The sequence below is a fragment of the Cuculus canorus genome, chromosome 18 (genome assembly GCF_017976375.1).
Source record: "Cuculus canorus isolate bCucCan1 chromosome 18, bCucCan1.pri, whole genome shotgun sequence".
Taxonomy (NCBI): domain Eukaryota; kingdom Metazoa; phylum Chordata; class Aves; order Cuculiformes; family Cuculidae; genus Cuculus; species Cuculus canorus.
The window spans coordinates 12,125,579-12,138,630 of NC_071418.1; the positions used below are offsets into that span (position 1 = coordinate 12,125,579).

General features: G+C 40.4%; 1 protein-coding gene across 4 annotated transcripts in view; it reads left to right on the top strand.

The window, feature by feature from the left end:
* Positions 1 to 13,052, top strand: part of OGFOD3 (2-oxoglutarate and iron dependent oxygenase domain containing 3) — a 45,719-nt gene that overhangs the window by 29,930 nt on the left and 2,737 nt on the right. For all 4 annotated transcript variants that reach the window (XM_054083544.1, XM_054083545.1, XM_054083546.1 and 1 more), the window contains one exon: positions 1,135 to 1,258. In XM_054083544.1, the coding sequence (XP_053939519.1) occupies positions 1,135 to 1,258 (124 nt within the window). The remainder of the gene's footprint in view (positions 1 to 1,134; positions 1,259 to 13,052) is intronic.

The following is a 13,052-nucleotide window of genomic DNA, read 5'->3' on the forward strand; positions in this document are numbered from 1 at the left end:
CTTACAGAATAAAAGGTACAGCTGCTCTAGAGCCAAAATGTAACTGGCATTAATGAATGTAACTTAAAACTGAAAATATTTAGAAAACTTGTAAGTTTGGAAGAGCACCTACCTCTAACAGTCACTGGGTCACGCAAAACACTGCAAATGCTGTATATTTATGTGGTATTAGTGTACTGCAAATTTCACTGTTTGGCAGGGTTATGCAGAACTTGAGTTGTGATATACTGTAAAGAAACTGGAGAATGCTGCCAGTGATTTCAAGTGTATTTTTAATTGTTGGTGACTGGTAGATACGAAAGGGAAATATTTTCAAAATTGGCTAAACTCAGTGTTAAATGTTTAGATAGTTTTCCTCCTAGCATTAATATATAGTATTTTTTTTCTCCATCTTCAACATACATACCAAGCAAAAATAATACTTTAAAAGGAAGGAAATTCACCTTGTTATACCTGAAAATGGGGTGTTTGGTCTGGAGGCCTGGAAGAAGCGGAGACTTTGAAAGTCATGTTTGAAGGTTTTTTAAACAAAACCTGTATGGAGAAGTGTGGAAGTTCCAACAAATGTGTGCTTACTTGGAAGATCTGACTCACTGCTGCCATGAAGCGCCTGCAGTGGTAGCAGCTACCAGTGGTAGCTGGTGAAAGAGTGAAAGGTGAGGTTTCCTGAAACCTATAACCCCAGTTAGATAATGGGGGGAATAATTAATCAAAGGCTGCTTTTGGGTCTCATTATGGTGAAATTTTATTTTTAAATAGTATAAATAGATCTAACAGATCTGAGTCCTGTATTTTTGATACAAAGCAGAGGTGTGACTTCTGGCACGATGTTTTTTTTAGCTGTTTAGTAGATTGAGGATGATTAATCTACAGCAGCACTTCTTTAATTATGGAAACTCTAATAATACACATAACATGCTGGTCTTGTATCTAGTGTCTGTTTAAACAGAATAGAATAGACTAATAAACATAATTTCTAGGAAACAATGTTCTTAGCTTTTGGAGGCCACTTTATTAAATATGTGAAAACTGGGAAATTAGAAAAAAACATCAGACCCATCTGCTTCATTATCTATGCTCTGCAGAGATGACAGCAGAGTTTGGTGCTTTTTGCTAATATTGTCTCACTCCTAGGTGACCTACGGCTCTTTTGACTACACTTCACTGCTCTACCTCTCTGACTACGCTGAAGACTTTGGAGGTGGACGGTTTGTCTTTATGGATGCAGGTTCCAACAAGACGATAGAGCCTCGAGCAGGTAAGAGGCTTGATTTGTGGCAAACCAGGCTGTGTCCTTTGTTAATTGGATGGGCTGGTGGATGTCCTGGGACTGTTTTGTGTCAGCAGTAGCTGTGGAATAATGTAGCACTTTCTCTTCAGGTTGATTACATGAAAAGTAAAGATTAAAAAAAGTTAAACTGTAGCCACAGTTTGAAATACTTGGAGTTACACCACACAAAGTGACTTTCTTGAAAACTGCAGAGCTTAGAAATGCAATCCAGTTATGACAGCTTAGAGGGTTAGTGCGTCAAGAGCAAAGCTGGCTGTGTGCTACAGCAAATCCAAAGTAAAGCAATTTATTTTGAACTGTCTGGCCTGAAATTCCCTCACTGTTCAAAGTGGGGCTTAATACCCTGCAACCGCTGTGGGTTGGATGTGGAGATGACTGGTTACCACAGTTCTGCTAACCTGCACTAACATGATGAACCACGGTCACTTAATTGAAAGTCCATACCTGCTGTCGGTAGACCTGACAGGGAGGAACATTCTGATGGCTGTTATATCTCAAAATAGCGTCTTTCTTAAGGTTGGTTTAAGATTTTTCTAATAAGTGGATCATTTGAAATGAGAATTCCTTTGGGGCACTATGCCCGGAGGGAACGAGCGCGGCCTCAGCCCCTCTACCTGACAGGTGAGTATTGAACTTGCAGGAAAGTAGCTTTTTATGATGCAAGACCAGTCGTACTTCTGCAGAGGGGAAAAAAAAAAAAAGGACAACTTTATATTCCTACTGTGTTCCATCTTTTTTTCCCCCAAGAGAGAAAAGATGGAAATCTACTCATTTACAGACAGCCTCAGTAATTGTCTGCTGACAGGTGTTACCCCAAGCAGAACTGACTTCTGACTATTGCTGCCTGCAAATGGGGATAGATGTGATATATTTATTTTTTTTTTAACTTACAGATCATAGCAATCCACTCGCCAGCAGTAATGCTGGCTCAAATAAACCCTGAGATTGATTGCGTTCTGGGTTTGGTATTAAGAATGGTACATTTGATTATTTTGGCTTTAGTAGTTGGAAATAAACCCTGAACTGGAAGTATCATCTTTTGCAAAATGCTGCCACTGGTATTTTAAAAGGGAACACATTAAACTATCTCGTTTCCAGATGCAATTCTAAGATTAATGTGTTTTTATAGCTGTAGAAACGAGGCTTAGGTGGCTGGAAGGACGGCACTCAGTCCGGTTGCTGCATGCAGTTTGCCCCTGGCTTAACTTCAGAAAGTCTGCAACTGTGAAATTGCTTCCATTCAGCCCCTTGTGGTTAATTTTCAGGCTCTGCTGCAAGGTGTTTGCTTTCTGGTTTTGGAGAGGAGAGCAGGTGAAGTGCAGAAAGATTTTTTTAATGGCACCTGCTTTTGGCCGTTCCCTTTCACAGATGGTTGTGTTGACAGTGGGCACCACAGAGTTGGTCCAACGCACCTCTTGAACAACACAATGCAAAGCTTGTACGGAATGGCCTTCTCTGAAGGATCAAATGTGCAGTGTGTATGCAACAGAGAGTTAAGTTTAATGCCACTTACACCTTTCTGACAAACTCCTCTGTCTAACACGGGTCTGGGGTCACTACCTGTGCTGCAATCTAAGTTGTTATGAACACTCTGTGAGCCAAGGAGAAGAGCTTTAGTGGTGAAGCACAATGTGAAGGCAATTGCACTTAGTTTTCCTCTTGCTGATAAAATGCAGCTTGTGAGAGAATGTGAACAAGGGAATGACCCCACGGTGTTCTGTGTTGCTGGTACAAGTTGATGTATTTTTCATGTTCAGAATGTTCCTTTGCAGTGTTTTTTCCTCTCCATCCCTCTTTGTGGTTTTTTTTTTTTGTTGTTGTTTTATGCTTCCTTTGATCCTTTGTTCTTGTCTTGTCACTCAAACTCCACTTTTAAAACATGTGTTGATAAACTTCTATGCTTCTAATTTCAGAGAGTTGGGCTTTTTTAGGGATGACTGTTGGAATGGCTGGTTTGGTTTTAGTGCTTGACAGCTCATTTACCTTCTCCATATTGCTAATGCCATTTCAGTTCTAAAACCTGGCACTTCTTGTTCTCGCAAAGCTATTCTGCAGTTTGGGAAGCTGGTGCCTTGTGCCAAAATGAGCACATTCCATTTTCTGTGGGCAGTAGTTTGTTAGTGTCAGGCTTTACAGTAGGGAACAGAAAGGCATTGTTACTCATGCAGCAAAGCATCAAGGGAAAGAAAGAAAAGCAAAGCAGTAATTCAAAACACAAACCCCTCACAATTAAGAATAAAACCACGTGGGATTTCCTGTGTTTGGGAGTGTGGCCTGGGCAAGTCCTGCTGCTGCTTCAGATGCTTTCGTGGCACTTGGCATTTAAGGATCAGTCTGAGCCAGGTAGCTGGGGAGGGGGGAAGTATTTCGTTAGAAGTGAAGCCTTATTTAAAACGCTTTATAACTTATCTAATTATTCATCACTTGTGGATTGTGTAAAATTCCCAATTCTCTCATATTTGAGTGAAAGACATTATAATTTGTAGCATGCTCTATAACATTGCCTAGTTTATTTATTAATGAACACCTCTGGCTTTAAGAAGGAATGATAATTTATTTATGGGATTAGAATTTATTAACCTAGAGGCACTTGAAATTCATTTCCTTTTAACAGACATGTACAAGTCTCTACTGTGATGCCAATTTGTGTGTACAGACCTTTGGCTAATTCATAACCAAATGTGGCACTAAGGAGCACGTCCTTTCTTGTGCCTTGATGGGCTTCAGAAGTGTTTGTGTGTCTTTTGATTTCAGTCAGGACTTCTGTCTGCTGCAAGAAACTTGCTGTACCACGAGCAAGAGAATTTTTAGGGCCAAGTGAAATACTGCTTTGACAAGAAAACATTTTTTGGATGATGAAACAGTTCTAAAGTAGTATATGTTGCTTTTAAATGTCTATGGAAATTTTATTTCCAAACTTGACACGTTGACATTTTTTTTCATCCTTTGCACCAGCTGTAGCTCTGTTCAAGAGACTGTGAAAGAAATAGAGCAATATTTAGAACAAGGTCCTTCAACTCGAAACCCACCCTTCCTTCAGCATTAACTTCCCGTGGCTGGCCTGAGACCTCTTTAGTGATCTTCAATAGATACAGAAAGATTAAGACATCAGGGCATTCCTTTTACAGTTGTAAAATTGATGTACTTTCTGCAGCTACTAAATTTGTCAGTGTAAACAATAGTTAAAATTTCATTATTTTTGAGAGTGTTGTGGGAGTTTGGGGACTGGCAACATTAGACAGGTCACAGACTTGATTTTGTGATGAAGTACAGATAAAACCCTGCAGTTGGAATGAAATTTCAGTACCAGTTGTATTTGTGTGTACATTTCCTGGTTTTAAGGTCAGTTTTGCTGCACTTCTTTCAACTCACGAGGGAGTTCGGTCATCACACCAGTTGTTTATTATATGAGGGTAGAAGGAAAGGTCACAATCATTTCCTCTGTGTGTTTGTGGATGAAAATACTATATGGTGCAAAAAGAAATCTGTGCGTTGCAGACTGAAATGTGACTGTTCCTTGAATATCATACTTAGCGTATTTTCATAGCTGTCAGAAGTGTGTGTTCCTGGAAGTGTAAAGATATTTAAGAGCGTGAGCTATTTGGGAGCTTGTGAAGTTGGATTATTCTTCATTTAGAATGGAAAACAGTGTATGCTCAAAGCTTGAGCCATTAGTTTTTCTGCCCAGGTAGAGAAAAACATACATTTAAGAGTGCATATGTAGCTTTCCTCACAGAGCAGGAATGGGTTTGGGGGTGTCTGTGTGTACATTTACTCAGGTAAGTGTAGCTTTATTGCAGTGGGTAGATATAACATGGCTCTTAAATACTGTAGTTATGAGAATGAGTGCAGTGTTCCAAGTTAAGTGGTGGGAATTGGTCATATCTTTATTTTATTGTGCTCTTTAAAAAAGTCAGTTTGGAGGAGTTAGCTACTAAAGGCTGAGGGAAGAGACTGAAAGTGCAGTGATGTGAAAGATGTAAAATTTCTGGATTCAGAAGTCCCAAAACAATAATAACGCAAGGTGTGCAAACTGCTTGGAGTATATATTTAGTAATCCATCCTGCATCATGGAAGAGTGCATTTACTTTAGCTCTCCCCTGAGTATGGGCAGTCTGATCTTTCTCTGCATTCAGTCCACATCATCCAGATTCAGTCGAGATCATCATAATCTGGCATTCCTAGCTTTAGTTTTGCTCCAGTCAGTAAAACTGGAGCATGTCTTGGTGTTAAACTAGTAACAGCTGAAAGTGGAGAGTGATCTTAAAACCCTCTAGAAGCAGCTGTCAGTTGTTGAGAGGAGTGACCAGAGCCGGCACTGGCAGCTGCAGTGGCGGTTGGCTGAGCCGAGTTCATGGCTTGCGGGATTTTCTTTGTAGAACTCTGAAGATTTGCTTTTGCTTTCTGTTTTGTTTTCTGTGGAAGGATAAATATCTTCCAGGCTCTAGCATTGTATTCCAGTGGTGCTCGATGATAGCTTTATGATGACATTAAATGAACTAATATTTGAATTGGGCCTATAAAGCAGTAGGTACCTGGAAGCGCAGGTCAGACCTGCACTTCATGTGCTGCTGATGTGAATTACTTCTTACAAAATACAGTCTTGTTGGGGGCGTCTGTTCCTGAGGACAGCGATGGTCACTACGCTAGTGGGTCTGTTGAAGTGACTGAGAGGTTCTTGGGGGTGGGGGGAGGCGTGCAGATGTCTTGTGTTACAGCGCTGCCAAGCGCCGTCAGTGTCGAGAATTGGCCTCAGGGGCTTTTTTCCCCGCGTGTAAAATACTCCCATATCAATGGACACGTGTAGCATGCAACTTCTGTGCCTTTTGTTGCTTGCTGCACACGGCTGCTTTATGTAATGCCTATGCAGCCAATGTTTAGGGGTTCCGTTTCATGTTGCTAAACAACTAGGCAGCAAAGCTGAAGGCACAAAGAAGGAGCAGAGGAGCATCACCTCCAACCAGTTACTTGATGAATTAAGGTGGTGTAATGGGTGAGGTAAAACAAAATACCAATTCATGTTTCATTTCTTGGCTCCTAAGCTTTATGAGTGTTAAAGTCACACTGTAGGTGCTGCCGTGAAGTCATTTTGTTTAAAGGCCATTTTTTTAATAGGAAATGAGCAGCAGAATTTACCCTTGTGTTTATGTTTTAGTGATTTGCTAAAGATAAGGATAAATTCCTTCTCTATCTGAAGTCCAAAGCCTGGAACTCAGGCATTCATGTGGTTTGACCACAGATCTGTTAGACATACCGTGTTTAGCAAGGCCAAGAAAAGTAAAATAGATTATTCGGAAAGATTTCATATGATTGAAATTGCAGCACATTGTTCTTGGAGGCTTCTTGATGTGAGGTTTCTATAAGAGGCCAATTTAGAACCTTCTGGAAGTGCCCAGAGTGTTCTAACATGTGCGAGCAGAGCAGATCTGGCAGTATGGGTTGGGTGAGAGTGAGGAGTGAAGGGGAAAGAGCAGAGCAGATGTGATATCCCTGCCCTTCTCCTGGATGCTCATGTACTTTTAGCCAGAAATAATTAAGTTTGCTTACTTTCTTTAAAAACTGTAATTTGGAAGTTTTTAGTGCAAAGGTTTCTGGATTTAAAATAGGAGCAAGTACTTTTAAAAGTATTGATAACACTTTTACAAATTAGCAGCACTTTGTGGGAGAGTTAACTATGTGAATCAGTGATTATTACAGTAATTTCTCTGTCTGGTAATTAAATCTGGGACAAGTTTGTAAATAGGCTTCATTAGATACCTGTTGCAGTTATTTTTTTTAGGCCATAGGCTTTATTCTTCTATGCTTGGCATGTGTGTAGCAAAATTGTGTAGAGAAGCTCGTGCTCTCTCCTCACCTGGATCAGGGCACTTGCAGATGCTGTCACCCCATTTTCCTTCTGTGCAGTTTAGGTAAGGACTTGCTTAAAGCTCTCCTCATTCAACATTTATAAGTAATTGAATAATTATATCTGTTAAATTTTATTGTGTGATGACAGAAAACATAATTATCAGGTTATTTGCCTAATGGTGTGGTGTTTTTTCTTGGACACTTTATGTGAGAATGATTCAGCAATTAGTCCTAAACAGAATTGTGTTCCCATCCTTGTTATCTGTGCAGTTTCCCTGACAGTGCTTCTGTCCTGGTATCGCTTAGCCCACAAGATGCAGTTTTTCCTTCTTTCCTGAGTAATATCTAGAACCGGTAAATGTTAAGCAGACAATTGAAGCTGTCAGTGCATAAGATGAAAGATGCTGAATAGATCTGTAGTGTCAAATAAATTGTTCCCGCTTCTCTTTAATTGGGCAGTTGAGTTGCTTCATTTCTAAGCGGCAGCTAAGCCTTTTCAGTGCCCTCAGCCAGCGGCCGTGGACTGTGGATGGAGGTGAGACCTCTTGCCTTCCGCAGCCTTGCTTTGCACCAGGCAGGGGTGGCCTCTGCCCTTCGCTGGTGTGCAGCCACAGTTTAAGCAGACCAAGGCGGGGGTGGGGGGCGTTATCATCCCTTTACCTTCTTGCCTGATTGTGTTGAGTGAGACAATCTAACATATAACTTGCAGTTTCTCCTTGATGTTCTCATGACCCAAGGAGTTTACAAGGGAATTTGGCAGTGAATTAAACTAGAAGGGCCAGGAGGATGCTGCCAAGGAAGCAGAAATGGTAGTAAAGGGGCTTGGAATCCAGTGGCAAAACAGGCTGACTGCAGATAGCAAGTGATCGCTGGAGTTGATGTTAATGTGAATGCCGTGTTCCATGTGTAATCAGAATAATTGAGGTTGGAAGGGACCTCTGGAGGTCATTTACTCGATGTTCCCCGCTCAAAAATCAAACACAGGAGAAGATGTGAGGGCAGTAAAATATGCGTGCCCGAGCCACACCTGGGAGACGTCAGTATCTGAATGGTGCACTCGTGTGTGCTAATGATGTGACCCTGAGCAACCCGGTGGGACTCAGAGATTGGATATAGCTTAGCAGCTGGCCTGCATTTGAGAAGGGGAATTGGACCAGATGACCTCCCAAGGTCTCTTCCAACCTAAGTGATGCGATGAATTTGTAATAATAGAGGCATAGCGATCTTGTAGTAGTTCTCTGAGCATTGTGCTATGTTAATACTTGTCTGATTCTCAAAGTCCTTTCAAATATTCTCTACATCTTGTTATAATTTAATCTGGGATGCCCTCCTACTTTTCCTCTTGCCAGAATAAGAACAACAGAGAATATTTTTATAATACTTGTAAAACAGAACATGCGTTAACTGCAGAATATTTGTCCCATCAGTTCTTGACAATATTGTAATGGTGTTTACTAATTAATTCTCACAGTAACCCTGTTCGAATAGGTCAGTACTAGCATTGTTTCAGAGAGAAGGAAGCAAATGAGAGAGTTAAGTGGTTTTATTGAAGTCACAGTTACATGGCAAGGGCATAGTTGTCACTGCAAATTGTTGCCTTTGTATATTCCTTCTATCTGTATTGGGTCAGTACAGAGGCTGGTAGCGAATCGTTGGCAGCTTGTTTATGGAAGTGCAACTGAATGTTAAAATTCAACAGAGAAACTCTCCTTAGAGCAAGGCTTGTGGGAATACTGATATTTTTACTGTGATACATAGCTGAATGCATAATTCTTTCCCACTTGCATGCTGCTTCACGCAGTGGTTATATTTTCTGAGTATGACTAAAAAGAATTCATTGCTCAGAGGCAATTATGAATGTGATTAAAAACTGGGAAAGCAAAAGCAGAGCAAAGCAAAAACTCGTAGTTAATACTTATATTCCTCTAGTGGCTTTGTTTGAGTAATTAAATGGGACATAATTGCTGCATAGTGAAATATCCGTTGCTTTTACTGCTTGTTAAGTATTATTGCTGAAAATAACAGTGTTGCTTCATCTAAATTAAGATCACATAAAATTCATAGCAGTGGAGCTTGTGACTGGCACTTGAATGTCTTCATAAATAATGATTCGTGTGGATTAGTGCTGAAATTGATCCTCAAAAAATAGAATAAGTGGTTACCTCTAATATGATTAATATCTCTAATACAATAATTGCTCTTACAGTGAGCAAGACCTTTCCTGTTTGTCACATCACAAGCTTTTCTCAGCCTGACAGCATTTAAAAGCTTGATTTGTGTCAGTGACACTGAAGACCAAGGCCAGTTTTGAAGGATGCTCTGGTGCTGAGCTTGTTAGTGATTCCTTGTCCTAAGCAGTGTGAGAGTGCTGCATTTAAATGAATTTGCACCTGAGTTTTCCATGACATTAGTTCTTTCATCCCCAGTACGATTTATCCTTCATTTACTTTTAAGTTTTTAAAACTTGTGTGGATGCCTAAGGGCCACAGAAGGAAGGGACTGAGAAGCAGCTTCACCTGTGGATTAAATTCTTGACTAATTAGTACAGAAGCAGAGCTGGAGGTGTATCTGTGAGCTAGAAGAGAGAGTGACTGCATCACAACGGTGCTTTCTGCAATCTGCAAGGAGCAGAAGCTCATCAGCTAAGGTTTTATTGGACCATATTCCATCCTGAAACACTTTCTAGCACTGAATGCTGGCAGGTACAGAAAACATGGAAAGTATAGGAATACCTGAATCTGTATACAGCTTGTTTTGTGTCAAATGTTGTCAAATTTTGAGGTGCTGAGAGGCACGGTTTAGGGAGTGTTAGGAATGGTTGGACTCGATGACCCAGAGGGTCCCTTCCAACCTAGTGATTCTATGAATGGAGATCAAAGGCAAGGATTGATTACTTCTATTCCTGTAGAGATATGCAGGCAAGCTAATGACTTAGGAACAGGCTCCTGCAGGTCTTGAGGTTACAATAAATCTTTCCAGTTCTTTGGGTTTTGGCTATGCTAATAAGAATGGTGACAACAAGTGCATTTGAATTAGAAGAACTTACTCCAGTCTCTTGGTGCACTCTTCCGTGGGAACCAGGCAGGAGTACAGCTCACTCCCTTATTACCAGACAGCCTGATGGAAATTTTGAAGCCATGTGGGAAGAGCTATAAAGCAACTTTATGTATGTTTAGGCAGAAAAGAGGAAAGAGCGTGGATAGAAGTGCCTACAAAATGTATTTTTACCTAAGGCAAGGGCTGTCTGTCCAAGTGTTAAAAGCACCAAATGCTCTGTTGTGCTACACTAACTGCTGTGGGATGTTCTGCTGGATTGAGTCAAATGTTCACAAGTGTGATGAAATACTTTTCAGACTGTAGAAAAGTGGAAAAAGTGTTTTTTTTCCATCTCAGTGGAAAAAAACAAATCCTGTGGGTTTTTTTACCCTTGATGTCACTTCTAACCCCAGGACACCTCCATTCCAATCTTTATCATTCAGAACACAGCTCAGAGATTGGCCTCTTTCTGAAAGCTTAGAAGCATGGACCTCAAAACAGGAGGTGATCCCTTTGCTGTTTCTTCCTCTCCAAAAGTTCAAAGCTTAAGGACCAGGGGTTAAATGCTTTCTCTTTTTTTCTGTTAGATGATATACTGTAAAATTGTATCAAGCGGTAGCTTGCCATTTCAGAAAAGCTGATACTTTTAACAGTAAGTGTTCATAAATCAAACTGAATTTCTGTGCCAGGAGGTAGTAGTCAAGATTCCTTTAGTGGAGTAGAAAAGCACATTGGAAAGAAATCTGCGAAGGCAGGTCAGAGGGGAGTAGAAAATGAAAAGACTGATTTGAGGCCATTTTAAATAATGAAAGGAAAGGACAAAGGAAATGGGGTTAGAATTTTACATACTTTCTCCTGAGCTTTTGTTGCTTAAAAATGTTTCATCAGGAAATTGTAAGTACATATGTACTTTTATCTGTGATGAATAGCTGCATAGCCATTCTTTAGCATTTGTAGTACAACACTAATCTGTTATGAAGCTCAGCATTTACTCTATCAGTATTTCATAGTCTGGAGAACTTAGTGAAGCTGCCCTATGCGTGTCTTCCTCACCATTCACAATGAGTGAAGTTCTATCACTCACTTGTGGCTGTGTTGTAACACTTAAAAAAGTTTTCATACTTCAAATGCAGTCTTACAGCTAAAACCAGACCCATATTGCATATGATCCTACTAACTCACTAGTGTTATTCATGATTTAGATCTTTGGAGTTTAAAATCTTGACTGAAAATTGATTAAAGAATAGTTAGAAGGACAGGTTATAACCTGCGAGTAGGTCCATGCTCTCGTAAGGAACTGCTTAGTCCTGAGCTGCTTGCTTTCTTGTAGTGATTTAATTTTTGAAGTGATTTCCATATACTGTGAATTGAAGCAAGAGTATGAAGGGTCCAGTCTTGGTGTGCTTTAAGGTTTTAGAATTCATCCTATCCCGACATGGTGCAGCTTGATTTTTACCTTGTGTCTTTCCCCAGGAGTCCCTGGATAATGATATTGCCATATATTCCATCAGGGTTTTGTCAGATGGGATGGGAATTAACATTCTTTGCTCTCTTTTTGAACATTTATGCTATTAGAAGTAGTGTACCATGAAAACTGCCTGTGGGCTGGTTCAATGACCCAAGAAGAGACCCAAGCTGACAGATATGGGGCCAGATGCAGAAGGAGCTGCAAGATACCATATGTATGAAGACATATTTATTAAAGAAATTAGAAGACATTCTGTATAGCCAAAATATCCAGTTTAACTGGCTTAAACAATACACTGAAAGTTGTCTAACTCTGAATTACTACTACTTCTAACAAGACATCAAACAAAAAAGCTTGAAAATCAGTTTGGGTGTGTAGGTGAGGGACTGATCGTAAAGTACTTGAATGATGTTGAAATAAGGTTTAGAAGAAAAAAAAGAATTTAATGACACTGGGACTTCATATGAAATCCTTGAGGGTGGTACTTGCAGGATAGCAGAACATTGCCTTCGTTTGGTCTGTCATCCCGAAAAGCAGGACACCAAGGTGTAAATGAACTGTGCATCTGAATGAATCTATTTTTTATATATATATATATACACCTTTACTAATTATGGATGTTCAGCCACAGGCAGAGAGCAGTGTGATATGACTTCTGCTTGGCAGTTGTGAAAGACTGTGTGACCTATGAAAGACTAAATGTGAAATGCAGTTGCACATGCGAGGGACACAGAACCTGCTCAAACAGACTTCAGGTGTTGGTGGGTAAACCAAGCTCCATGAGGCCAGTTGAGTTTTGTCCAAATCTCCCATGTGTGCTGCTTAGGATGCATGCAAGATAACTTCTGGATCTTTTGGGTCACTTTTAGTTGTGATCCACATTTTGGATCACTTTTTATGCTGTTTGGTGCCCATTAGAGTCATTGGGCACTGGCAGAGGCTGCCCAGGGAGGTGGTCGAGTCGCCTTCCCTGGAGGTGTTTAAGGAACGGGTGGATGAAGTGCTTAGGGACATGGTTTAGGGAGTGTTAGGAATGGTTGAACTCAATGATCCAATGGGTCCTTTCCAACCTTGTGATTCTGTGATTCTACAGAGGAGGTTGTACAATGGTTGGCATAGTTTAGCTTGTTGTACGAATTTTAAGTATGTGTAGAAGTGCTTTATTTTGCCTGATTGTGAATGAGTCAATTCGAATGAGTTCGATTGTCAATATGAGTTCCTTATGATAAGCCTTTTAATAAACTTTAATCTAATTTGAACAGTGGGGAAAAAAGCCCGAATAGGATACGCACGTGCTGTTGGGATGAAGCAGCTGTGTATAGGTGTGTTACGAGCTTTCTCTTGAGAACACGAACAGTCCCACAGAGTTGTGTCAGTTCTGAGCTATTTGATAAACATCAAACTTCTTGT